This window comes from Podarcis pityusensis (assembly GCF_964106645.2).
Source record: "Podarcis pityusensis genome assembly, chromosome: 8".
Lineage (NCBI taxonomy): Eukaryota > Metazoa > Chordata > Lepidosauria > Squamata > Lacertidae > Podarcis > Podarcis pityusensis.
This window is the reverse complement of record NC_138033.1, coordinates 69,237,404-69,264,400: the sequence shown is the minus strand read 5'-3', so window position 1 is coordinate 69,264,400 and position 26,997 is coordinate 69,237,404. Positions and strand designations below refer to the sequence as shown.

The 26,997-nt window shown below is 45.5% G+C and overlaps 1 protein-coding gene across 5 annotated transcripts in view; it reads left to right on the top strand.

Annotated features, from left to right (window-relative positions):
* The window catches only part of PLCH2 (phospholipase C eta 2), a 339,924-nt gene that overhangs the window by 239,137 nt on the left and 73,790 nt on the right, over nt 1-26,997 (top strand). For all 5 annotated transcript variants that reach the window (XM_081016003.1, XM_081016004.1, XM_081016006.1 and 2 more), the window contains 5 exons: nt 3-96; nt 9,794-9,997; nt 10,614-10,734; nt 19,246-19,417; nt 24,232-24,339. In XM_081016003.1, the coding sequence (XP_080872129.1) occupies nt 3-96; nt 9,794-9,997; nt 10,614-10,734; nt 19,246-19,417; nt 24,232-24,339 (699 nt within the window). The remainder of the gene's footprint in view (nt 1-2; nt 97-9,793; nt 9,998-10,613; nt 10,735-19,245; nt 19,418-24,231; nt 24,340-26,997) is intronic.

Genomic DNA, 26,997 nt, shown 5'->3' with positions numbered 1-26,997 from the left:
AGATGATTAATGTGACCAAGGATCATTGCCTGGAGATTATCAATCAATTTGAACCATGTCCAGAGAACAAGGAACAAGGAGCTCTTGGAATTGACGGTAAGATTTCAGTTGCTTTTATAGGGAGAACTGAGCGATGTTACTGAATAAATGCCTTAACTGGATCCTGGCCGGGGTCATTTCCCACAAAGAATGGACGTTCCCTTCTACCCTTGTACCTGCTGTGTTTTCCCTTTCTGTTAGTATTTTTAGGGTGATGCTGTTGTCATTCATTTCTCATCTGCCCTTTCCGTAATGTACAAACCCAAGGTGGGACCAAGATCCTAACAATGTTAAGAATAATTAGCTAACTAAAGAAGAAATCTTGTAAACAAAAAGCACTGCGTGGTTTGAAAACATCGGGGCACCTGAAACGCTTCCCCTGCCAAACACGAAAGTTTTCATCTTCTTTTGGAAGGTCACAAAAATTAAAGCGAGCTGAATGAAGCTCTTGAGGGGCTTCAACAGGAAAAGGGGTCTGATATTTGTAGCATCAGACTAATCTCTGAAGGTGGGGACACTTGATGGCAGCTGTAAAAGCATTGGTGGTTCTTGACAAAGGTCTGCTGTTTTATTTCTGTTTTGCATTTATATCCTATCTTCTGCTCACTATATTATCCTCACAAGAGCCTTGCAAGGTAGGTTAGGCTGAGAGATAGTGACAGACACTAACAGTGAGCTTCATGACTGAGTTGGGTCTGCATCCTGGTCTCCCAGGTCTTTTCCCAACACACACTCCTTGCTAAACCACACTTGACTAGATGAACAAAGGGATTCAGCTGTTATACACATAAGCAGGTAGAGCATGTGCATAGGGATGAATGTGCTAGCTCTGGCCCCAATTCCTACCCCCATTGTTCTCCCTGCAGAGTTGGGGTGTCCTCCACCCCCAAAATGTTAACATATTAATAGCAATTCTGTTAGATTAGAATAATATCCCAGTTTGGGGACATTGAATTTCCCTGCAGTATGGAAATATGGGAAATTGTGTAGCCCCAAAGAATAGACTTATTCCCAGTATTCTGGATTCTGGTCCTAATCAAAAACACATATTTAAAAAGCTAAAACAAAATACATTATGGATGAGTTGACTATGAGTTGGCAGGAAGAGCAGAAGGTATCTGAATCCTATTTCAAGCTGATCAGGAAAGGGGGCGGGAATGGGCACCCAGTCCAAAGTCCTCAAATTCAGACTCCACCCCACTGCGGCATCAGACAGTTATCTGAATGGGAAGCCTCAGCACAAATCTTCCTGTGTGTTTGCCTTTGAACTCAACCACTCTGCCTGCTCTCTCTGCCTCCAGCTCAGTCCACACAGCATGTGTGTGGGAAGTTTTTCTTCTTAGGAAGTACTCTAAGATGCTATCACTTAGCTTCTCTCAAAGCAAGGTTGCAAACTCTAGCTTCCTTAGGCTAGTAGAACCCATCAAAGTTATTTTTGAGCTGGTGGGGAGTCGTCAATACTTGCGAATTGGGTCACTTTTTGACTAGTAGTAATTATAACAACATCTTTCTATGGCACACAAAAAAACACACCTCTGAATGGCACAGAATAATTTGTTCCTGGAATGTCCCATTAATAGAACAGAGCTCTTCCCTCCCAGAATGAGGAATGGGTTGATTCTGCCCTCCCTAGTTCTCTGTTACTGTAGCACAGAGGTTTTCAACCTTTTTGAGTCCATGGCTCCCTTGACCAGCTACATTCTTTCTGCGGCACCCCTGTAGGGCTCAGGAGCCCAGTTATGTCACCCCTTGCCTGCACAATGGACAGCCCCATACCCCCTTTCAAACACGCTCCCTTGTGGAGTGTTCCCTCAGCCTTCTTTCTTTTCCCCTCTCCCCGGGAGTCCTCCGGGCAGCCACTGCTGCCTCCCCTGGTCTCTGAGCTGCCCCCTCCTGCCCCAAAGTGAGTTGCCTCCTCACACTGCCCCACAGGGGCCTGGGAAGCACCCCCTGGTCAGCCTCAGAGGCACCATTCACTTGTAGCTGCAGGGCTGCTGCAACAAACAGCTGTGCAAGCCTTTGGGAGGCAGAGACATGAGAGGGCATCAGAAGAAAGAAGGAAAAAGTGACAGAGGCCAGTGTTGCCTGCTGTACCCCTGACCATCATTCAGGGCGTCCCTAGGTGCCATGGCACACTGGTTGAAAACCACTAGCAAGATCAAAACTGATCTTGTTCGGCTAACCTGTATTTGCTCAAACTGGACTTTCTGTTTGCTGCAAGATGTATTTGTAATTTGTGAGCCAATTCCTTTGCCTGCTGTCTCAGTGCTGTAGCGTCGATATTATTAGCTTTGGGAATAATGGTCATTAATGGATTTATTTGAACATCTTGTCAAGCTCAAAGCAAATAATTCTGCCGGATAGCCAGCTAGTGTGGCGAGCGCTGACAGACTTGGGGCTCCAGCTGGCTTCCTTGAGAAACCAAAAGAGAAAGGTATCAGAACCCACCCTAAGGTTTTCTGAAGTACAAAAATATATTTTTAAAGAAAGGGTAAGGGGCAGGTTCCCCCCCCCCAGCTGGAACTAAGTTCCGGCACTTCTCATGTGGGTGCCATTGCCATTCTAAGAGAACAAGGGAGGCGCTCATGTTGAGTTCCAGCATCTCTTTTTCTAGAAAAATAGCACTAGTGAGGGATAAGGGTGGGAGAAAACAGCTAAATGAATATTGAGTGTGCTGCGCATCATTTGGGAAAGAGACCAGGCCCAGACAAAGAGAGGGGGGCATATGGGCCACTTGGCCCGGGCCTCCGATTCCAAAGGGGGCCTCAGTCAGCATATTCACAATATTCACAAATATATACTTACTTTTTTATAAGACTTCAGTTATCCCCAGGGTAAAAAAGGGGGGCACATTATCTACCTGGCCCGGGCCTCTGCCTGGCTCTGCAAGGCCCTGAAAGAGACACAAAAGATGAAGGGAAGCCAGATGGAAAGGATTAGCTTGAAGTAAAGTGGCAGTTGTCTGAATGGATCCCGGAACAGGAGCACTCCTGCTAGGATGGGGAAGGAGAACCTCAGGTCCAGGGGCTAGTTGTGCCCCCCCCCGACTCTTGGGACTCTCCCTAGGCCACAACCCTTCTCCTTGAGTCACACTCCTTACCAGTCTTGCTTTGCACTTTCCTAGAGTGTTTTTGCCTGATTGGCATGTGTCCTTGAACTCTAATCATGCCCATTGCTTGCTTGGATGGAGGGGAGAGGAGGGGTGTGCATGAGTTTGTGTCGTAATCAGCCTGGTGTACAATAGCCGCATACATTGTTCCAGCCACTTCTGTCTCTGTCCTTGTCCACCACTGGCAAGTGACCCCCGGGAAGCTTGTCCAAACGGTGTGTGACCCCATTTCTGTGCTAGGAGGTGAGGCTACAACTGTGTGTTTTGTTGCCATTCTCATTTGTTTGCTCTGTTAGGCGTTTAACCACTGAAGTTTCTCCATCAGTTTGGAACTGAAGTGGGACTACTTAACAATGAAGCGGAACTTTCTGCATAGTTTTCCAAATATGTGATACTAGATAAATTGGCAAATTTAAAAGAAAGAAAAGGGCGTGGATCCAGATGGTGCTGGACTCCAGTTCCCATCAGCCCCAGGCATCCTGACCAATGGTCAGAGATGATGGGAGTTGTAGTCCAATGAAAGAAACTAGGAACTGGAGAGGCTGTGTCAGTCTGCCAACTAAATTTATGACTGAGAACAGCCAAGAAGTTGAATGTTAAGAGGTCATTTTTGCAGGGGGCAGGGAGCACTAGACGACAAGAAGTATCTGGAAGTGGTGCCTGTATGTGTTATGTTTAGATGTGTGCTGTGAGGTTGAATAAGCAAATTTTCCCCTTCACTTTACAGGAAAGGATAAAGAATTGTGTGCTGCCTCCATCCCCATGCTGTAAAATGCTGAGGTTTAGATATGGAAACCTCTGCTTAATTATCTATTTTGTTACTTTATTTTATCCCACTTGCTTATCTAAAGCATTTTATCCCACTCTTCAGCCCAAAGAGGCTTCCAGGGCAGGCTGACATATAGTAGCAAGACTTACAGTTGCAAAGGCATGGCACAAAAGGAAAAAGGAATGGAGAGGGAGGAGGAAAAACAAACAAAACCAGGCACCGGTTTTTAAATTTACATAGTAGCATGGTTATTGTTCGTGTGGAAGAGGAAATGGAGGAGGAAGAACACTTCTACTGTAAATGAGCAGTCTGACCAATGCAGATTTAAGGCTTATGCATGGAAAATGCCGATTGCCGTAAATAATCAAAGTAAAGCTGTCACTTTAACAAGCAGACATAAAATATTGATGGGGTGGGGGAGCAAATATTACTGCAGCGCCATCAGATGTGCATTCCTCGACCTTTTATTTTATGATATGTGTTCTGACATGTGAGCAATATCTCCCCACGTTGTCACCAACTCCTGCAAACATCCAGCTTTTTCTGAGGAACTGCCACATTCTTTAAAGTATTGATTTCATGCAACTGGATTAAGTCAGAGTCAGACTTGAAAAATGATCGTGCCTTGTTTATACAGAGAAGAAGTCAGAGAAGGGGGTGATAAATGAAAGCTGTGGGTCCAAAGCTGGCCAATCCCTTCCTGCCCCTCCACACCCAGCCTGGATGCCAAGGGAACTTGAATTGGCCCAACAATCCCCCCCCCTTCTTCCTTCTGGGGGTGTCTGATAATGTTGCCACACCGATAGATATACAGGGAGTGTGCCCACCATCCATTTAGAGTGAGTTTAAAAATCACATGACTTTGCCCAAAGGATCAGGGGAACTGTAGTGTATTAAGGGTGCTGTGAATTGAGGGGTGAACTACAGTCCCCAGGATTCCTTGAGGGAAATCGTGCATTTTAAATGGATGGTGTGCACACAGCCACAAAGTGAGATCTGCAACAAAATATTGCAGCGTAACTTCCTCCCTAACTGGAATCCCGCACTTCAGGATTTCAGCTAGTCATGCTCTCTTCCAGGACACTATAAACTGTAAGGGGCTGAAGCAGAATATCCCTCTTCCCATTCCTGCACCCCACCCCGGTTTTCAATTTATTTTCAGTGGGAAAGCTGAGAAGCAGAGCTCCCTCCATTGGCCAGACCCATTGGACATCCTCTGCTTCCACAGTCATCTGGGGGGCAGCCATTCCATTGGGCTGTCTCAGGGGAGAGATAGGAAGGTTCATTCCATCATCTTGGTGCCAAAGTTTTGGTTTTCTTCTTCACTCCTCATTCCTTTTGTGTTTGTGTGTGAGTGTTTGTGTGTTTTTAAAAAAAGAGATTGTAAGCCTGCAGGTTTGTTCTGACTGTATGTAAGCTTGCTCTGGGAGCATTTTCAGCTGAAGAGAGGATTGCAAATGCTCAAAATATGTAAAATAAACACTTTCCCCTCCCAATGCTGAACATTCCACAGCTACTGAGCATGCACAAGGGTCCTGATTAGGTTGCTGTTATTTATTTTCCTGGTGTGTGTGCCCTCTTACAGGTTTTCGTTTTAATATTTTTTTTTTGTACATCTACAATCCTCATGGTTTCTCGCCTAGCGTGACAATACCTCCTTCTGGTTCCTCTGGGTCCCTACCTTGACCTGAGTTTAATATTGGAGCAAGTGAAGTTACAACTTTTATAAGCTTAGCAAGGTTGTGTTAATCTGCCCAGAGCCAGTTGATTATTTACCGTAGTTTAATATTATAATTATTTTTTGAGGGGGGTTGTAAGGTGCTAATGCGTCCTACTTTGCAGAGGAAAATCCTCTTTTTGAAGGGCTGGCCAGTCCATGAACCCTAAGAAGGAAGAGCAGGAGAGGGTGTTAAGTGACCCATCCACAATTAAGCACCTCGGATAGCAACTGATCAGGCACCCAGGTCAGCTGGTTGTAGTCTTCTGCACCACAGTGAGATGCATTGCATTTATATTTAAAATACAGTGATTATATCTAAATTTGAACCTCTCTATAAAAATTACCAGGTGCACATTTCATATAAAGTGGCATTTTCTTTTGCTGTTTTGAGTGTTGATGTGTAAGTGGCTATCTTAATCATTGTTGGCCATTCTGATTATGGCAAGGGGCAAGGGTGTATAACAAGGCACTGGTTTCCATTCTGACCTGTGTTTACGAAACTGAACAGAACCTACATTCTTTTTGATGTAAAGGAAACATCAAAACAATGCAAAAAGTAAAGGTCATTTATTAGCTATCGTTTGCAGACTGAAACAGCAACCATGGTGTGAACAAATGCCGACTGTGTGTGCTTGACTGATTTCTATTCGTGATCAGAGATGAACATGTGAACTGTGGCGATTTTGGCTTCCTTTTCCATTTTTATTGGATACCTCCAGCATCCCTAGCTAAGGGTGGAGCAAGAGAAGGGAAAGTCTTGCCTTGAGGAATGGGTGACAGAAAGCAGAGGGACACAGGAGACATCCTGCAAGGCATTGTCTTGCCTGCATATGATGCACACAGCACCAATTCCTGCCAGGAATCTTGATCTATAAACTGTATGGTTCCTGGCTAGGAAAAGGCAGTCTGTATGAGTCAAGGAATCATTTGAGTCAAGGAAACACATGGAAAGGTTCATCTGCATGAGGAGCTGTTTGCTGCTTGTTGCCCCCTTCCTTTTTCCCCAAGGAAAGGACTGTCCGGGAGAAGAGAGGAACACCAAAAAAATTGATTTTCCTAGTGTTTTAGTATTCGGTGTCTGTTTTAAGCATTTGATTTGACTGTTAAAAAACAAAACATCTTGAATTTCAGGATGAGATTAAGTGAGACTCATATATCCTTAATGATAACAGAAACCATGAAACCTAAAGCTCAGCTGCTAAATAAGCTCAATGTACTGGTATTGGTGACATGCCTGAAGACAGGCACGCACACACACACACAAACTTCAGACATCCAAGTTGAATAGCTTTGCTCTTCAAGCTCGGTTGCTAGGAAGTCTATAGCAACAAAAATTGACAAAGCTGTCACAGAGCCCAAGAGCAGACACAAAGTCAAAACAGCAAAATGCTGTTGGGGGAGATTAGAAAATATATAAACCAAGTAGAGCGGGTGAGACACAGAAGGTGCAGATCACCCAGCTGAAAAAGAAAAGCCAACAGCAAATCGTTAGGAGGACCCAATGGAAGGTTTTTAAAATCTTAAGCCTGGTTTTCCCGTGGGTCCGAGAAACCACATTGGGGGGTGGGGGTGGGGAGCTTTCAACGTGTGTAACTAGTCTGGAGAGGATTTGCCCGATCGAAATCTGCATCTGTCGCCTCAGGTGGGACTGTTTGTTTGAAAGGTTGCTGAATGAGCCGAGGGAAAGTTTCAGTTGCTAAAAGCAGACTTGAGTTACTTTCCTCCATCTCATAAGTAGCCTTTCTTATCCCAGCTCAGTTCTCGAGGCAGGCTTTCACAGCTTAATTAATTCTCCATGGACCTGGCTAGCTCAAATGTCAGGGAATGTGCAGAAGGTGTGTTTGATCATACAGATTATTTTTCTAAACAGAATGCTTGATCTTCCCTTAATATAGAGCATTTTGGTTACTTTGCCTGTGACGCACCTGGCCCTAGCAGAATAACCTCCGTGTGTGGGATAGAGCCCAGGTCTAAACTCCTGTGGGAAAATCTAGGTGCCCTTTGGACAAAGGATTGATTCCCCACCCCCAGTTCCCTGCTGATTGAAGAAAGGAACTTGCGGGTCTTAAAACTGCAGTGAAACATGAAAACGAAAATGCAGCAGTTAGTGCAGTGGATTTTGGCGGGTGTTATCGCCCTAGGAAGCAGGCTCGTGCTGTCAGAGGAGGTACCTGAAGATAAAAGAAGGGGAACCACTTCTATGGGAGGGGAAACCTTGTGGACCAACAATGCATTCACCTGCATGACCTGTGTCACTAGCCCTCCCAACTTGCAATACTGAAGATGCCTCCTTGGAACTATTGACAGCTCAAGGGGCACCACTTTCCTATCCCTTCACATCTAGATTGAGCAAGAGACTTCCAGCCCCAGCCAGCCAGGACTTGAGGAATATGGCATGGGCCCTTTAAAAGTCCCAAGAGTCTTCCTCAGAGGGGGGTGGAGCCAGAAACACCAACCTACTTCAGCCCTCATGGGTCTCTAGACCAGGCATCCCTGACCTGCGGTCCTCCAGATATTTTGGCGTACAACTCTCATGATCCCTAGCTAACAGGACCAGTGGTCAGGGATGATGGGAATGGTAGTCCAAAACATCTGGAGGGCCGAAGGTTGGGGATGCCTGCTCTAGACCGTCATCGCTTTCACTGGCTCCACAGTGAGCTGACCATGGTGCTGTTTCTCCATTTCTTGGACTGTTTAGGAGCTTCATTGGTATCCTTTGCAGTCTGGAATAAGGTACTTGGAGTAGGGGTTATAGTTCCTTCAAGTGCATTTTGAATATCTGGGATGAATTCCCTTGGGGAACATGGGGGAGATTCAGTCCCTACAGGAGAGCGTGCAGGCTAATTCTTAGATTGGAGGGGACAACCATTTCTCAGAGAGTTAGAAGTAAATTGAGAGAGGCATTGCTTCCCATGGTGTATATGCACATTGGCTTGTTGTACCATTGGCTCTCGTCAAACAGGGTTTTCAGGTTTGGGGAAACAGTACCAACAAATTGTGCTTTAGCTAAGTTAGTAGCAGAATGCATGCATATCCAATATATGGGTGATCTCTCAACCAAGCACTGCTCAACTCTTTGGGAGGGAACCCCCCCCCCCAAATTCTCTCCAAATTAATCTATTCAGCATAGGTGCCAACTCCCTGGGTGCCCAAGCACCCACAAAATTTCCCATGAAGGAGCTGGGCACCCACAAATTTCAACCCATGGTTGTGGGGCCAAGGTAGCACTCCTGCTGTTCAGATTAATTTATGGATGCCCTGTGGATGTCACCTTAATTAATTTTGGCTGTTCCCCCACCAAATAAGAATCAGATTGGGGTGCATTTGTGCAAAATTAGTTTAAAGTACCTTGTAAGGAATGCGTTGATCCTAAATGTCTATGATCCCCTCCCCAAAGCAAGCAGTTTTCTAGAGAAATTATCTCTGAGATTGCCTGCTAATTTTCAGACAGAGTTGCTCAGAGAAAAAATAATTTTATTGTTTTTAAAAAACAATATCATCTAATCATAGAATAATAAGAATAATCTAGTCTATAATTTTAATTGTGTTTTATTGATCGATGTTTGTAAACCATCCTGGGATCTATTTTGACAAAGGTCAGTTTAAAGGTAAAGGTAAAGGGACCCCTGACCATTAGGTCCAATCGTGGCCGACTCTGGGGTTGCAGCGCTCATCTCGCTTTATTGGCCAAGGGAGCAGGCGTACAGCTTCCGGGTCATGTGGCCAGCATGACTAAGCCGCTTCTGGCGAACCAGAGCAGCACATGGAAACGCTGTTTACCTTCCCGCTGGAGCGGTACCTATTTATCTGCTTGCACTTCGATGTGCTCACCCCGTCGTGGGGATTCGAACCACTGACCTTCTGATCAGCAAGCTCCCCACCCCATGGTGGTGTTATTGATGATGGGACTTACTTGCAGTGCTGCTGCCCCTAAAATGCAACTGATGATTAAAATACATTTCTTCAGCATGACTGTGGGCAAACCAGAGAAAGGGTTAGGAATGCTGATTTATTTTTCTGCATGGAACACTACAGGCATAGTGAGTGGGGATTTAGACCCAGGCCTGCCTAGGCCTTAGCCAACCCCCTAACAATTATCCCCCACTGGCAGGTTAATTGCATCATTAATCCAGCCCATGTGACCTTCCTTCCATAGGGTTCACCAACTACATGCGCAGCCCTGCTGGGGATATCTTCAACCCAGAGCACTACCAAGTCAACCAGGACATGACATGCCCTTTGAGTCACTACTTCATCACTTCCTCTCATAACACCTACCTCATGGGGGACCAGCTGATGTCTCAGTCCAGAGTTGACATGTACTCTTGGGTTCTGCAGTCTGGATGTCGTTGCGTTGAAGGTAAGGACCAAAAGCACACACACCATTGCCCATCTCCTTTTGTTAAAACAACAACAACAACTCAACTGTGGAATCATTTATGTGTTCCATAGATTCTTTTTCTACCCATCATCATCCTTACAAGAGGAGATGTTCGTCCACCATAGCAGGTTTTTTGCTTTGTTTTAAATATGCTATTGGCCTGTATAGCTCAGTATTACCTTCACTGATGGCAGCAGCTCTCCAGAGTTTCAGAGAGAAATCTGTCAAATATTTAATACGGCCAAGCAACCATGAAAGAAAGTACAAAATATTAAAAAATGGAAAATCACAGCCTCAGAAGAACAAAGGTGACCAGTTAGGACAGGCATAGGCAAACTCTGGCCCTCCAGATATTTGGGACTACAATTCCCATCATCCCTAGCCAACAGGACCAGTGGGCAGGGATGATGGGAATTGTAGTCCCAAACATCTGGAGGGCCAGAGTTTGCCTATGCCTGAGTTAGGAGCTTACCATCATAGCTCGTCTAAGAGATATTACAACATTCAGATATTACAACATTCACCGTGCTAATGGATTTATTACAACCCCCCTCCTTAAATCTAAACCTTCTGTTTTTGTTCTTCCCCTTTGCAGTTGACTGCTGGGATGGGCCAGACGGTGAGCCTATTGTCCACCATGGCTACACCCTCACCTCCAAGATCCTTTTTAAAGATGTGATTGAGACCATAAACAAATATGCCTTCGTCAAGAGCGAGTAGGTATCCGTGTGGGTGCTATATTTTAAGAATTGGGTGTACCAAGGGGAAGGTCAACCATCATCATTGTACACTGGAATGATTCATCTATTTTGTATTTGTATCTTGTTGTGATGAGGGGGAGTTCTGGGAGAGGACAGATTACCGTGTTGGGAGATGCAGGTGTATGGAAATTTGGTTTGGAGTTTCTAAGTTTCATTAAGAGCCAAGCCCACTGTCTACCCAACCACCCCAGGTCTTCATATTAAAGTCTGGCCTCATGTTGTCTCTCTCCCCCTATCTAACTTTCCTCGCTCATCCCCCCACTTTTTCTAGTAGACTTATCCCTGTGAATTAAGGAACCGGTGGTGGAAGAGGGTTAGCTGGGCAACACTAGATTCCTGTAGGCATTATCCTTACAGCCTGGATGCATAGCCATTATCCTTAAAGCCCATGTGATGCATGGCAATTGTAGTTACTAAAGCTTCTGAGTTAAATAAATCAAGTTGGGAGACACTAGAAATTTCTGTTCCCGTGGATACCAGTTGCAATGGATCTGAGCCATAAAGGTGAGGCCTAAAAGGCCTTTGTTGTCATCAGCCAGCCCTCCCCTGAAGGGCAAATTGGCATACAAAAGAGGATGTCGTATGGGCTATTGACATCTACCCAGGCTTCATCTTCCCAAGCTTAAATTTGCATGCAAAAAGGGAAGGGGCCTTCTAGGGTGGAATCTACACACATATTGAAAAACACACACGCTGTGAAGATGCTTTATTTTAAAACGTTTTGAAAAATACATTGGATTTTGCATAGCTCACTGTCGCCATCTAGTGTCACATTTGTATATTGCACTTTACAACACATTTGAACCGTTTTATTTGCAGCTATGTAGCTGAGTCCTAGGTTTGGTCTTCCCGAGCTTTCTTAGCTAACTCTCGGAAGGACCCCAAGAAGCACAGGGGGAGCCAATTTCAAGACCAGCCTATCAGTGTTCCCCTTGCTCTTTTCCCAAAGTCTCAGGAAAGCTTAGCCTAATGTGATCATGGGGATGGGGGACATGTAGCACCCCAGATTCTTCTGGAGTACACTTCCCATCAGTCTTAGCCAGCAAATCTAATGGTCAGGGTTGATGGGAGTTTTAGTTCAGCTCCCTCTGTTTGTAAGTAAGAAGGCAGGCCAGGGGGATATTGGTGGAGCATTGTCTTGTTTGACATTATGGACCAGAGACAGGCAAGCTCCACTGAAAACACGACTGCTTATTAGCAGGTAGCTGACAACCCAGCTGCTTGGCCTCCAAACTACAGGGTATTTTGTCAGGCAGGAGACAGAAAGTCCGAAAGTGCCATTATCCAGATGACAGAAACGCATCCTGCTCAGATGGGACGAGATTTGCTGCCTCTGAATCCAGAGTCACTCAGATAATCAGAGAGAGAAAGTGGGGCAGGGATGCCTTCCAGATTTTTTATTTTTATTTTAACTTGTCCTGTTTGTCTGAGAATAATGGGTCTCTGTGTCAAGGTAAGTTCCTGCAGCCAGTGCTTTTGCAGTGGCTTCCAAGAGTGTGTGGAGAAGCTTTTTTATGTGACTTTCCTCTTTCTGTGCTTTGATTCTGCAAATTTAAAGCTGTGACAGCAGTTCCATCTCCTCTCACTGTGCAAGCCAGAAGGGCTCAGGATATCTTAGCAATATTTGTAGTACCCTCACCGGACTACAATGCACAGAATTAAAGGGCTATTTTTCTAGAAAAAGTGGAGCCAGAACTCACCATGAATGCCTCCCACCTGAGAGGTGCTGGAACTGAGCTCTGGTGAGATCCAGCTGGAAAAAAAGCCTTGAGAATTAGGAACACAAGAAAATCTGTCTGTAACCCTATCTACAGTGTCTGTTGAGACTCCTAGGATGTAAGGCAGGAGGCCAACAGTAGGTGGAGCCACTTCCAATGACAGCCATTCTAGTTTTGCCACCATCTTCCTCCTTGCTGAGTTTTAAAACACTGAGACTGAGGAGGAGGAAGCAGACAAGCAGTGCCACACTCTGGGGCTGGGTGAGGACACTGAGGTTGATGGGGCAGTGCCCCAGCTGCCCTGCTGGACCAGATGCTACTGCCTATCTAGCTAAGCATCCTGTTGCCCACAGTGGTTAACCCAATAAGGAGCCTGCAAGCAGACTGTTCAGAACTTCTGAACCTTCCTGCTGTCCTGCTCCAAATCAACTGGTATTCAGAGGTAGACTGCATCTGAACCTGGAGATTCTGTGTTGTGACTAGTTGCAACTGAGAACCTTATCCCCCATGAGTTTGCTGTTTCAAACTATCTAAAGTATGTACTGTTTTTAACAATATGCTGTGCGAATTCTTTGGGAGATGGGAAGCTGTGGCAGTCAGAACTGTTACAAAACAAATCTAAATTTCATAGTGAAGGCATACTATCAGTGCAATCCTGAATGCATTTGACTCAGAAGTAAGTCGTGGTTGCGTTCAGTGATAAGGATGAGGCTGTAGCTGGAAGGAGCAAGGAAGAGGAGTGTAGGGTAATGCAAAATTATTAGCACTATTACTAATTTCCATAGCACAAACATATATAAAACATACCTATGCATTGCACAGAATTTCAGTTTAAACCAAAAGAGCATAAAAAGAGTGGTTGCAGACAGCTGTTTGTTGAGCATCCATTTTTATTTATTTGCATGGAGACTAGATAACATTGGCTATTTAGTGAGCATTTGCCCTGATTTGTTTGTGGGGAGGTTATGTGATGTTGCATCAACACAAGTGCTTTCTCACGCTTTCCAGAGCATTTCCCCTCACATTCCCCCATGCAAAAAGTCTGATCTTTTGGGGGAAGTGGCTTTGTTGCGCTGTCCCAATCGTCTAATAATAGTGGGCCCCCGAATATGCTTGCATGCGATTGGTATCCCAACTCAACCGTAGCGACAGTCTGGAAGCAAGAAAATTCAAGCAGAATACATTAAACAAACAGAAACGTTAAAAACGGTTGATCTGCCAAGAAGGCTATAAAAACTATAAATCATTTTCTGAAGAAGGCTTGGTGAAATGACAAGTCTTTAGTTGATGCCTGAAGCTCTGTGGATTATACCAACTTGATTTCACTAGGGAGAGAGTTCAATAACTCTGGTACCGTTGCCGCCACACTAAATGCACAATTTCTTGCTGAGGGCGCCCTGACACTGCCAGATATCAGTGGAATCAGCTCGGTTCCTCCCACTGTATCTTCTCGGTGGATGTCCGAACAGGCATCTGTCTCACTTACCCTGTGTACACACTCCTGTTAATTCTGCACCCAGCGCTCACCCATCTCTGGTTTTGAAAGTGATGCATATATGGCGTTAGCTGCAACCCATATCTATCCTATTGTTTTCTTATGAAATGCTGCATTTTGTTGCATTCCCCAAACCAGCTTCAATCCAAATTGAGAAAAATGAATGACCTAGCTGTGTTCCAAGCTACTAATGGACACAGCCTCAGGCCACGTTCCCTGTGAAGAGGTGTTGACAGTTAAACCATTCTGAGAATTGTAGCTCCATGAAGGAAATAGGAGGTCTCCTGACATCACTCAGCACCTTTAACAAACAACAGTTCCCAGAATTCTTTATTTTTTTTGGGGGGGGGGGGAGAAGCCATGACTGTTTAAAGTGGCATCTTCTTAGTGCTTTACATGCATCATGATGTGATTGTGGCCTGAGATTCAGCGAAGAGGGTAAACTGAGCTGCGGCAGGTACTGAGCCCCATGCCTTTTGGCTAAAAAACCCCACCTCTATTTATTTTTGTTACCTTGTGCATAGCACGCAGTGTGGGTGTAGCAGGCTTAGTCGGGCATGGCCGATTTAGTGGAGATAACAGTAATGGCCTGCGCTGGGCAACTGGTGTGGAATTGCCTTTCCATCATTCCATCGTCTCACCTTGAATCCACTTTTCCTCTCAAAGCCGTATGATGAGCTCCAAGCCATATGGAGCGCTTTCAGTGCCTAAGCTCAGAGAATCCAAAAATAGATACTGAAACCCCAAAGAGAGCCAGGAGATTGATTGATTGGCTTGTAAAGTCTGTCCTTTACAGTGTGGTGCCAGCGCTGTTAGACCCGGTTAATGAATCTTCCCCGGCGGGAGACTGTGGCTTTCTCTCTGTGTGTTTGTGGCTTATATTTCTAAATATAAACACCAGCAGAATTCTCAGGTTGAACAGTCAACCCCCTTGCCCCCCAACCCTGGGTTGTAGCCATTGCTTAGTCCTACTCAGAGCAGACCCTTTGGAATTAATGGAGATGACTAACTCAGGTCCGCTAATGTCCGTGGATCTATTCCGAGTAGAACTTAGTTGTATACATCCCATTCTTTCTTGGAAGTTCTCAAACTATGATCTGTGGGCTAGAGACAGGCAAATCTGTCAATTTTCTTTTCTGAAAATGCCCTTGGCACACTGTGTGGGGGGCGTAAACTGGTGGAATCTAAGACCCCAAGTACAATTTACTGAGTTCAGGGAGCAGGGCTTCTCTCCATAACTGGTGAAACCAGACTCAATTATGCAAAAGAAAAGCACTTCCGAAATTTCTCTCACTTTGCATAATTTATACCTAATGTGAAGTTCAGGGTATTTCTTGGCTTGGAAATGTGAAAATGTTTAGCACATACACAGTACCCACTAGGGTCAAGCTCAAAGTCTGAAGGTTTTTTACTTCTGGCTGAAATCTACAGGAGGTGAAAGAAATTACCGTATTTTTCGCTCTATAACACGCACCTGACCATAACACGCACGTAGCTTTTAGAGGAGGAAAACAAGAAAAAAATATTCTAAACGAAACAGTGGATGTATGATTTTTGTGGTTCATGCTGTGGCCACAGACGTGATCTGACGGTGAGTTTGGGGTAGCCCAATGCAAAAATCCTGAGGATCCATGTGGATCCATGCTTTGTAACCACGTTTTAAGTGGGGAGGGAAGGAAAAGCATTCAAGGGACAAGGAGCACACGTGGGGTGGGTGGAGAAGGATGCTGCTAATAATGCAGGCAAGGGGTTTAAGGGGAGAAGGAACATGCGTGGGGTGTGTGGAGAAGGATGCTGCTAATGATGCAGAAGAGGGGTTTAAGGGGAGAAGGAACACGCGTGGGGTGTGTGGAGAAGGATGCGGCTAATAATGCAGGCAAGGGGTTTAAGGGGAGAAGGAACACGCGTGGGGTGTGTGGAAAAGGAGCTTTTCGGCGAGCTGAGCGGGGAGGGGGGAGGGAAAGAGCACTGTTGCTTTAAAGGAACCAACCGGACAGCAGCCACTTACAGCAGTGTAAGCAGCTCCTTTCCTCTCCCGCTTTACTCCTTCTCTCCCTCTTTGCTGCTTTACGCAGCTAATGGTGAATCCCCTGCAACCCAAGTCCTGCTCAGAGGATCAGCTGAGACGCTGGGAGAATTGTAATTTCCCCCTCTCCCTCATCCCATGCCCTCCTGTCCCCAGCAGCCTTTTTAAAAACTTTTTTACTGGTTTTCACTGCGCTCGTAGCTCAGAGCCCTCCTGTGCCCTGCCGTCCCTCTGCAGCCTCATTGCTCCGTTTAGAGAGCGCACGGACCTTTGTTAGCTGAGGCTGCAGCAGCTGTTGCTGGCTACGCGGCGCTTTTTCCGGCTCGCTATGGCTCCCGTCTGTCCCTCCTCGCGTGTAAGCGGCTGCTGCCCGCTTTGCTGCCATGGCTCTCCTTCCCTCCCTCCTCCTCGGCTCCTCCCCCTCCTCCTGGCTGTAAAGCAAGCAAAGCTAGAGCCGTGCAAAGCCCTGCAAGCGGCTCCCGCTTTGCTTGACTGACGGCAGCCATGGCTCCGGTCGAGTGCATTTGCTCCGTAACACGCACAGGCATTTCCCCTTACTTTCTAGGAGCAAAAAAGTGCGTGTTTTGGAGCGAAAATTACGGTATCTTAAAAGTTCAGAATGCTGGAGGTGGAAATTATTTTTTGCCCTCCCCTGTTTTTGGTTGCTGCTGCCTGTTTAGCAACAGTGGTAGTCAGAGGCTAACCACTGCTATCTGCCCCCCCCTCCCCAAATGCTGAGGTCAGTGTTTTTCCAGGGCACTCTGGGGAGCTGCCTGCACTGGGAGCGGCCATTTTGTCCTCACAATGAGTTGTATCCAGCACTAGTTCTAATCAAAGTTAATGAACATGACTAATGAACATTGAATTTAATGAACTAGACTAATTATCTGGCCCATTGAGACTTGGTTGGATACAACCCTATGTCTGTGGGCAGTCTGGGAAAACAAAATGGCATCTGCTAGCTGATGTGATAAACTTTGCCAGCACCAGGGATAGAGCTGCCCTTCTTTCTGGCCATGTGGCTAGAATCCCATTTTGTCACCTTTGAATGCAAACCCTCGAAGTGTCAGTATTTTCCAGGGACGTTCCTGATTTAGAGAAGCTGTCCCAGTTTCTGATTTGATCCCGGAATGTCCTGCTTTTCCTTAGAATGTCCCTATTTTCACTGGAGAAATGTTGAAGGGTATGGAGTTATCTGACCCCTGAGCCGTCTCAAGGCAATCCTGTACAGTGGTACCTCGGGTTACATATGCTTCAGGTTACATACGCTTCAGGTTACAGACTCCGCTAACTCAGAAATAGTGCTTCAGGTTAAGAACTTTGCTTCAGGATGAGAACAGAAATTGTGCTCCGACGGCGCAGCAGCAGCAGGAGGCCCCATTAGCTAAAGTGGTCTTCAGGTTAAGAACAGTTTCAGGTTAAGTACGGACCTCCAGAACGAATTAAGTACTTAACCCGAGGTACCGCTGTATAGGGAAGTTTTTTTTGTGTTTTTTTAAAATGTTTAATGTTTAATGGTGTTTTTATATATGTTGGAAGCTGCCCAGAGTGGCTGGGGCCACCCAATAAGATGTGTGAGGCATAAATAGTGAAATTATCATTATGGAATGGGACGTCCCTATTTCCATCGGAGAAATGTTGCGGGGAGGGTATGTGAATGGGACAGTGAAATAGCAAGGGGTGGGGAACAGGACATTTTCACTTGGCCCTTACCACTGCCTGCAGCCCTAATAGACAATTCTTAGGACAGTAGTGCAAATAACAATGCATGCATTCAGCTCAAGTGAGCAAAATGACCCAAGTGCACATTTACGAAGAAAGTGGTGAGCAGAAAACAGCCACAGAGTGTGCTAAATTCAAGCAGGTCCTTCTGTTCCTTTTCTGTTTAAGTAGCCTGGTGGCTGATCATAAGCAGCCTGGATGCCTGTGCAGGGAATAAATTGGGCAGTATTTTCAGCTCTTTCCCCAGCCACAGTCTTATTTATGAGATGCTATCTCAGGTTTTTATCGCCTCTGAATACTCTGAGAGTCCTTTATTTGCAAGAGCATTTTTTGACTTTTTTTTTTTTTTTACATTTAAGCAAAACAGGAGAGCGGAGGAAGACAAGCCACAAGGCTTGCTGCTATCATAAACGTGATAATTAAGGGATATTCAGGGTGGTCTCAGAGCCTGCCAACAAGCTGCATACAATAAACTGGCTCAGGTTTGGAGATAATGATGGGCACTGGAAGTAAAAGGAACACGTGGCTTGCTTTGTTTATGTGATCCATTATCCAGTAGTACCGACTCTTTTAACTCATAGGAGGTAAGATGGGTACTCAGGGAGATGGAGATGACTGCTAGGGTGCACTGCACAGAGGAGGCTTCTGTTTGCCTTTTATCCGGCTTGGCCATTCGGACTGGTAGGTTGGAAGGCAAGGAGCCCAGCAGTAGGTGGCGCCACAGTCAATTCCTCCTCCCTGCTGAGTTCCATAAGAAGCAACACCGAGACTGTGGAGGAGGAAGTCGACAGGCAGTGCCACCCCCTGGACTGCTTATAAGTATGGAGGCAGACAGGTTGGTGGAGCAATGCCCCATTGCAAACCCTAACGTACCAGCCTCCACTGGTTGGGACCCAGTTTTGGGTAGAGGCAGTATGCGTGTCTCTGTTCTGTGCCCAGGCACACTGCCTTCTCTCAATCATACTGGATTTTACTCTACATCCATGTCTCCTCCATTAAAAGCAGGAAATGACCAAACAACACAAGAAAATTCCTGTTAAATCTTACCAATGGCACCATCTGCTCCAGCATCCTGTTCCCACAGTGGCCAACCAATAGGCATTTGAAACCTTGTCATTGAACAGAAGCTTGGAAGTGGATTTTATATAAAAGAAAACATGAAATTCTGACCTACTAAGCCAGGGATAGTCAACATGGTGCTCTCTAGATGCTGTTTGACTTCCAACTCTCATCATCCCTGACCACTGGCTATTGTGGGATGGATGGGAGCTGTAACCCAACAACATCCAGAGTGTATCACATTGGCTTTCCCTGGATTGAGTGACCACCATTGTCAGAATACTCACTGGTGCAAACCGAGAACTCTCTTGTGTTTGGCATTTTGGGGCTGGAACCAGAAATGTGGCTGTGCATCTGCAGAACAGCAAGTGATTACAGAAAAAACAACCTTGGGTGTGCAACTGAACCATTTTCTCCTTGTGTGGGTTTGCTCTCCTCCTCCAAAGGTACCCTGTCATTTTGTCAATTGAGAACCACTGCAGCGTGGGGCAGCAGAAGAAGATGGCCCAGTATCTTATTGAAATCCTGGGGGACAAACTGGACCTGTCTTCTGTGAGCAATGAAGATCCCACAAAGCTGCCTTCTCCAGAAAGTCTGAAAGGGAAAATATTGGTCAAGGTAAGATGTCTGCTATATATTTTGGGAAGCTGTTGGTTTGTCTGTTAGCTATACACTATATTAAGATAAAATAACCACATTTTGCATGATGGTTCCTGGGACCTAGGAGCAGGTTTGGATACAATTACAAGCTGTCTTGAATCAAGATGGTGGGTTGAACCTTTCAAAACTGCACTGATTTTTTTGGTTTCTTAGAATTCTTAAGCAACACTGGCTATGTGACTATTACTATATGTATATACACAGAGACACCCTTTTCGCTTAGATTTGTTCCAATGTCTGTGCGTGAATGGAAGCCGTCTTCCAGCCCGAGACTATTCCAAATTTTAAGATTCACAGTGTGTGCCTCGGCCGCTCCTCTTTGCTGTGGCTGCAGCCAGTGTAGACCCAGCGAAGGTTTGTGCGTGTCTAAATGAATAACCATGGTTGACTGTGCCTGAACTGCCAGTGTCTCTCCGGAATCCTCCTAACATCAATCAAACTCTAATGGCATGTAGCATGAAGCTTGTGAAGTTAGCCTCAGGAGAGCCAGTCGAAGTGCTGCCGCTGTAGCTTCCCCTCTCGTTACTCTCCTACGTGCCGGCCAAGCAGTCCTCATTGCCTCCATCCTTTTGTTACGGCTAGCTGGTGAAGTTGTTGAATGGAATATCCCCTGGAGTGGTGGCAAAGGTTGTCGGTGTTATTGTTTAAATCTCTTTGCAAGCTGCCTGACATTTTGATAGACATTCGAGGGCAGCAAGTGAAGTACCCTCTGGATTTTTGGGGTGGTGGTGGTAGTTGTGGGGTGTAGCAGGCAGTCTGTTAATATATCAAATGGATACTGGCCAGCCTGAATGTTGACTCAAATGTTCCCAGTGCCTGAGAATGGGGGTGGATTTGGTTTTGCAACTATGTTGACCTGATCTAATAATAATAATAATAATAATAATAATAATAATAATAATTTTTATTTATACCCCACCCTCCCCAGCCAAGACTGGGCTCAGGGCAGCTAACACCAGGTATAAAAACAAGATTAAAATACAACATTAAAATGCAGCCTCATTGCAGAGGTGAATTCGATTGTGTGCTTTGTGAAGCTTGAGGTAGTCTAGGCTCTCCTGTAGCTCCTTACTATTTTGGGCAGAAGGGTGTCTCTGGCTGCTGTCCCCAACCTGGTGCCCCCCAGATTTCTTGGACTACAACTCCCACCAGAGCCAGCCAGCATCACCAATCGTTGGGGTGATGGGAATTGTAGTCCCAAACATTCCTGGTTTGGGGAACACTAGTCTACTGTAACTAGGACTCAACTGGAATCTTCTCAACAGTAGCACCAATTTGGCCTTCCCATAAATCTCAGCTGATTCCCCACCCACTCTGCACCAAAGCTCTTAGATATAACGATAAGTCTCATAGTCTATTCAGGCTTGCTATAGTAAGTTTACAAGCTAAATTAAATTATAGTATCTGGGCAAGAGCTTGCAAGTGAAGATGGCATTCAGTGTTATCCAAAGGTACTGGGGCTTTTTTTAGGGGGGGGGGGTGTATGACATCCTAATAAGAAAGAGGTTGTTTAAAATTTTACTTAGGGCTGCAGCCAGGTTGCTGACAAGGATGTCCCATTGATATCATATACCTGTAGCACCTCCATTGGGACAGCTGCTGTAGCTAACACTCTGCTGTTGGGTGCAGTTCAAGGGTTTTGCTTTTAGCATTTAAAACCATAAGCAACTTAAGTCGAGGTTACCTATGGGATCACCTCACCCCATATCTGTGTGTCTAGCAATTGTTTTCCTGAGCATACCACATGCCCCAGAGGTGCACTTAGCCTGTACTTGAAAGTGGGCTTTTAAGTCTCGTAGCTCCAGCCCTCTGGAATCAATTACAAGCTGAAATTTGGTGCCCAGCATCCTGATGTTTAGGCAATCAATGATTCACGCTCCCCCCCCCCCCCGTTTTGTGACACAGTCATTTGTGAAATATTAATTGTACATTCCTAGGAATTGTTTTTAGTTTGTAGGAATGTTTTTCATTCTTTTGGGGGAGGTTGTAATATTTCTGTTTCATCTCCTTGCACATGACATTGGCTGTGAAGTCGTTTATAAATTTGTAAAACAAATAATCCATCACAAATGCCAAAGACGTTTTTAGATGCAGAGCAGAAGCAAAACAAAAGGTCTCTAAACTATTAAACACTATATGCTTTGCATCACTGTGGGAGGGCTGTTTGAGACGGATATGAGCTGTGATGTAACCTGGAAGAAGCTAGCCCTGAAACAGAAGGCTGTGGCCTTTAAGGTATGAAACAAAGGCTCAAAGTACAGACATAGGTCTTTTTGACACCTACTCTGCTGCCAATATCAGTTTTACGCAAGTTTTAGCTGTCATGACTCCTCCCTGCAAAATAAAATCTTGGGAACTGTACCTTAGCAGAGCCTTGGTTTGGAGAGTGTGGGTACGCACATGGAATTCATATTGTTGCCCCAAGATACATGCGTAAGTGGCTAATAAGCCCTCTGACATTCTGAGCACATAGTGACACTGTCATCCTAACAGAGGAGAATTTCTCTTTTTTATATAGCCTTAACTATGCCCTGTTAGTCATGGTTATCTATTTTTTTCCAAAGTAAAAAATATATATGGAGCATTTGAATAAAAATACTTGACAAACCTGAATCTTTCACAGCACAGGTTAAATTTCAGGCCAAACCTTTTTTTGACAGGCACTCAACCGTAAAATCAGCTGCTGACAGACATTATAGAAGCTCCTCCCATTGAACCTCCCCACCCCATATAAAAAAATTCGACCAGCAACAGAGGGTCAGCATTGCTGGTTACAGCCCTGGAGTCTTAAAAATAAAAAAAGGCTTAAAAGCCTCCAAGGAAGGAGGAGAGTCCACAACCTCCCAAGAAAGACTTGTCCACAGTTGAACAGCTCTTACTATCTGAAAGTTTTTCCTGATGTTTAGTCGGAATCTCCTTTCTTGTAACTTGAAGACATTGGTTTGAGTCCAATGCTCCAGAGCAGGAGAAAACAAGCTTGCTTCAAACTTATGGCTGTTATAAGAAAACTTAGAGCTTTTTTTTTTTTTTTAAGTAAACCTAGCAGTTCAAAAGCACGCCAGTGCAAGTAGATAAATAGGTACCGCTCCAGCGGGAAGGTAAATGGCATTTCTGTGCACTCTGGCTTCCGTCACGGTGTTCCATTGTGCCAGAAGTGGTTTAGTCATGCTGGCCCCATGACCCAGAAAGCTGTCTGAGGACAAACGCCGACTCCCTTGGCCTAAAAGCGAGATGAGCACCGCAACCCCATTGTCACCTTTGACTGGACTTAACTGTCCAGGGGTCCTTTACCTTTACCTTACTTGGAATGGATTTTCATCATAAGGACATAAGAGGAGGCTGCTGGATCAGGCCAATGGCCCATCTAGTGCAGCATCTGTCCCTATAGTGGCCAGTCAAGTGCCTATAGAAAGCCGGCAAGTAGGAGCTGAGTGCATCAGCACTCTCCCCTCTTGTGATTCCCAGGCACGGATATACTCAGAGGCTTGCTGCCTATGGCAGTGGATGGAGGCAGAACACAGCCACTTTGGCTGGTAGGGACAGGACTGTGGGATATGTGGCCCACCAGATATTGCTGGACTGAAACGTGTATGTCATCTCAGTCCACTGACCAGGCTGGTTGGGAGGTGGAGCCTCAAGGTCATCAAGATTCTGCACCTGTGCTCTCTACTCTTCCTGTGTATACCACACAGAGCTTGACATTGTTCAGTTAACTTTCACCAAGCATTTTCTTCCAGTCTGCTCCTGGCGGTGGCCATTTATAGACGATTGAATTTTCAAGTGCGAGAGATCAATGGCAGCTCTCTTGAAGAAATTCTCCCATCTTTGAAGCGATTCATTTAGATGGAGCTTCTGATAAGTACCTGGGATGATTCTTCACTCATAATGGATAACGCAGCACCTCAGGTCGTTCAGCCCTTTTTTAAAGGATTTGGTGGCTGTGAAGGTTATCAGTCAATAAATATATATTACCCTGCCTGCTTTGGACTCCTCCATTTTGAGGCATTGGTATCAGAGCAACCTGGGCCTTGGTCGAAGTTTTGGCTCTTCAAAATGACACAAACATTATGAGAAGATGTTGCTCTTTTGGTGCCCAAATGGAGTAGCTATAAATTATGTTCTGCCCAAACAGTGGCATGCTTACTTGACAGGGTTGTGGTAAAGATGAAATAAGGGAGATGGACTTATCTGAGTGTACTACCCTGAGCTCCTTAAAAAAGGTAAAGGTACCCCTGACCAACAGGTCCAGTCGTGACCGTCTCTAGGGTTGCACGCTCATCTCGCTCAAGAGGCCGGGAGCCGGCGCTTGTCCGAAGACAGCTTCTGGGTCACGTGGCCAGCATGACTAAGCCGCAGCTGACGAGCCAGCACCAGCGCAGCACACGGAACGCCGTTTACCTTCCCGCTGGAGAGCGGTCCCTAATTATCTACTTGCACTTTGACGTTCTTTTGAACTGCTAGGTGGGCAGGAGCTGGGACTGAGCAACGGGAGCTCACCCCGTCGCGGGTATTCGAACCGCCGACCTATCGATCAGCAAGTCCTAGGCTCTGTGGTTTAACCCACAGTGCCACCCGCGTCCCTTACCCTGAGCTCCTTAAATGGACCCTGAGCTCCTTAAATGGAATAAAAATGCAAGAAATGAATCTGTGCATGTATCTTTCTGTGATTTTTTTTTTTTTAATGCTCACTTGGCTAAGATGCCATCAATACAGTGCTTTGTATTGATTCTTATTTCTAGTTTGTGCAGCTTAATTATGCTTTTGCCTCCCAGGGGAAGAAACTTCCAGCTAACATTAGCGAAGATGTAGAGGAAGGAGAAGTGTCTGATGAGGACAGCGCCGATGAGATGGAAGATGACTGTAAACTGATGAATGGAGACGTAAGTATTACAATGCAGAAGGGGGCCCTTAATGCAAAAGTTGGTGCAGAGTGGAGTTGGGACTGATCTAGTGAATAACATTTACCAGTGTTAAAGCTGAGCTGAGTAAAGGTGTTTCTGCAGGAATTGGGGTGGGTTTGGTGCTTCGTTAGCTGTGAAGAACACCCCACCCTTTTATGGTGGGGTGTTCTTCACCCCCTAAAATGATAGAACTGTAGAGTTGGAAGGGACCATGAGGGTCATCTAGTCCAACCCCCTGAAATGTAGGGAAACTACTGCTCAAACCCATGTCCCTGGGATCAAGAGTCTCATGCTCTACCGACTGAGCTATCCACAGGGAAAAATGGCATGCCCTACTGAAACACCCCACACATCTTACCCCACAAGAACCCTCTTCACAGACACACCACCCCAGATTTAACACACACACACACACACACACACAGCCTCCCCCTCCAGAAGATTTGCTAGGAGGAAAGCAGTGTTCTCTTCCAGAGTTTTATCTCAGGCTGATCCAGGGCTGTAGATCACGGTGAAAGATATTTACTGTGGCAATAAATCCCTGTGAACCACATGCCACCTGCTTAGCCAGTCAGACACTCAAGACACTAGCCCATACTACCTGCCCACTTTGTACTGTGCCACCGCTGTGCTCCTATCCAGAGTAAAGAGGCAATGTGGTGTAGTGGTTTGATTATGGGCCTGGTAAAACATATGGCATGTGCTTGATGGGAATACACTGCTGCAGACGAGGTTTTTTTTTCTAGAGGAGAAAAGAGCCTGCCTGTGTTTAGGCGTTATGATCTTAGCAGGAGGATCTAGCAATATGGTAAGCCTCTGATGCTTCAAAAAGCAGTACAGAACCACGACAATTGTGGGGAATCTTTGACGGTCCCAGGCTCCCCATCTTCCCCATATAGCAGGCATAGGCAAATTCAGCCCTCCAGATGTTTTGGGACTACAACTCCCATCATCCCTAGCTAACAGGACCAGTGGTCAGGGATGATGGGAGTTGTAGTCCTAAAACATTTGGAGTTTGCCTATGCTTGTCATATAGATTTGGGCCTGAAAGACCAAGGAGAAAGGTGTGGGGAGGAGCATGGAGGTTAAGTCGTAAGCCAGCAGAATTGGTGGTGTTCCCCAGCTTCCATTGCTGGTAACTGGGCAGGCCTGTTAAGCTTCCAATTTCCCTGCTTTGTGGAGCTTGAGCTAATAGGAGATAACTTTAATTCTGATCTTAAACAGGCAGGTATGGGGGTTTTTTGTGTTTTGTTTTTTTTGTAAAATCATCGAATACCGTTTTTTGAAGCAGGCGGCATTGGAGAAAATGATGGAGTTTTGGTAGTACTTTTACTCTTGGTTTTTTTTCTTCCAGTGTGGTGTAGTGGTTAAGAGCGGTAGTCTCGTAATCTGGGGAACCGTGTTCGAGTCTCCACTCCTCCACATGCAGCTGCTGGGTGACCTTGGGCCAGTCACACTTCTTTGAAGTCTCTCAGCCCCACTCACCTCACAGAGTGTTTGTTGTGGGGGAGGAAGGGAAAGGAGAATGTTAGCCGCTTTGAGACTCCTTAAAGGGAGTGAAAGGCGGGATATCAAATCCAAACTCTTCTTCTTCTTCTTCCAGATTTGCTATCTCTTATCCTCACCTTCTTATTGCTACATTCCTCTTGTTTTTACCTTTATCCATTCAGCAGAATAACAAAGAAAGGCATTTCCTGGACTGCTAAAGGTTGCAGGTTAAGGACTGCCTGTTTGAATGTTTGCATTTTTCAGAAGAAAAACAATAATTCGCCACAGATATTTTAAAAAGGGTTCCATTCTACTGTCTCCTTGACATGCTGTTTTTCCTATGTGGTGGATTTCTTTGTTGTTTTTTTTGTCGGGGGGGGGGGGGGGGCTATTCAAAGGTGCAGTGATAACAGTCCAGGAAAAGTTTTGCCTCTTAGTTCTCCTGAGTGTTTCCTTGGAGGACAAACTTTTTAGACCTGCGCTATACTGGAGGTGGGGGCTTCTTTTAGACCTTGTCAACCCAGCTATCAGTTCTTTTGTGATGTCTGACGTTCCCTCTGATGACTTTTTGTCTCCTTTTCTTTCCTGACCCATTGCACCCTTTCAAAGTGGAAGGTATGGTAAAAGCAGATTGTCGGTCATAGAGTTATAGCCTGCTTAGCTTTGAAGCAGTGTAGAAAATTGCTGCGTTACCAAACCACAGTTGTGCTGAAACGGGGGTGGGGTGGGGTGGGTGAGAGGGATACTGGGTGTTGTTGTTGTGATCCTATCGCACTGGAACATTAAAATGCTCAGCAAAACTATGAAACTCAAATTGTGCTAAATCCAAACAAAACACGCACCTGTTCATGATCAGAGACCGGTTAAAACTCAGGCCATCGTTCTGTCTCACACAGGTGCACTTTGTTTAAATATTATTTATTCCAACCATTAATAGACTGCTTAATAACAATGGTTGCTAAGTGGTGTACAAGCGAATTTATAACAATGATAATAAAAATCAGTTTAAACTATAATATCAGAATTCAGTTTAAAATGCCTGGTGGGATCAAAAGAAACATTTTCAATAGATGCCAGATGTTTGCCAGGGAAGGGGTTGCTGGCTGACCTATAGTGGAAGGAAGTTCCATAAAACTGGGGCCACAAACT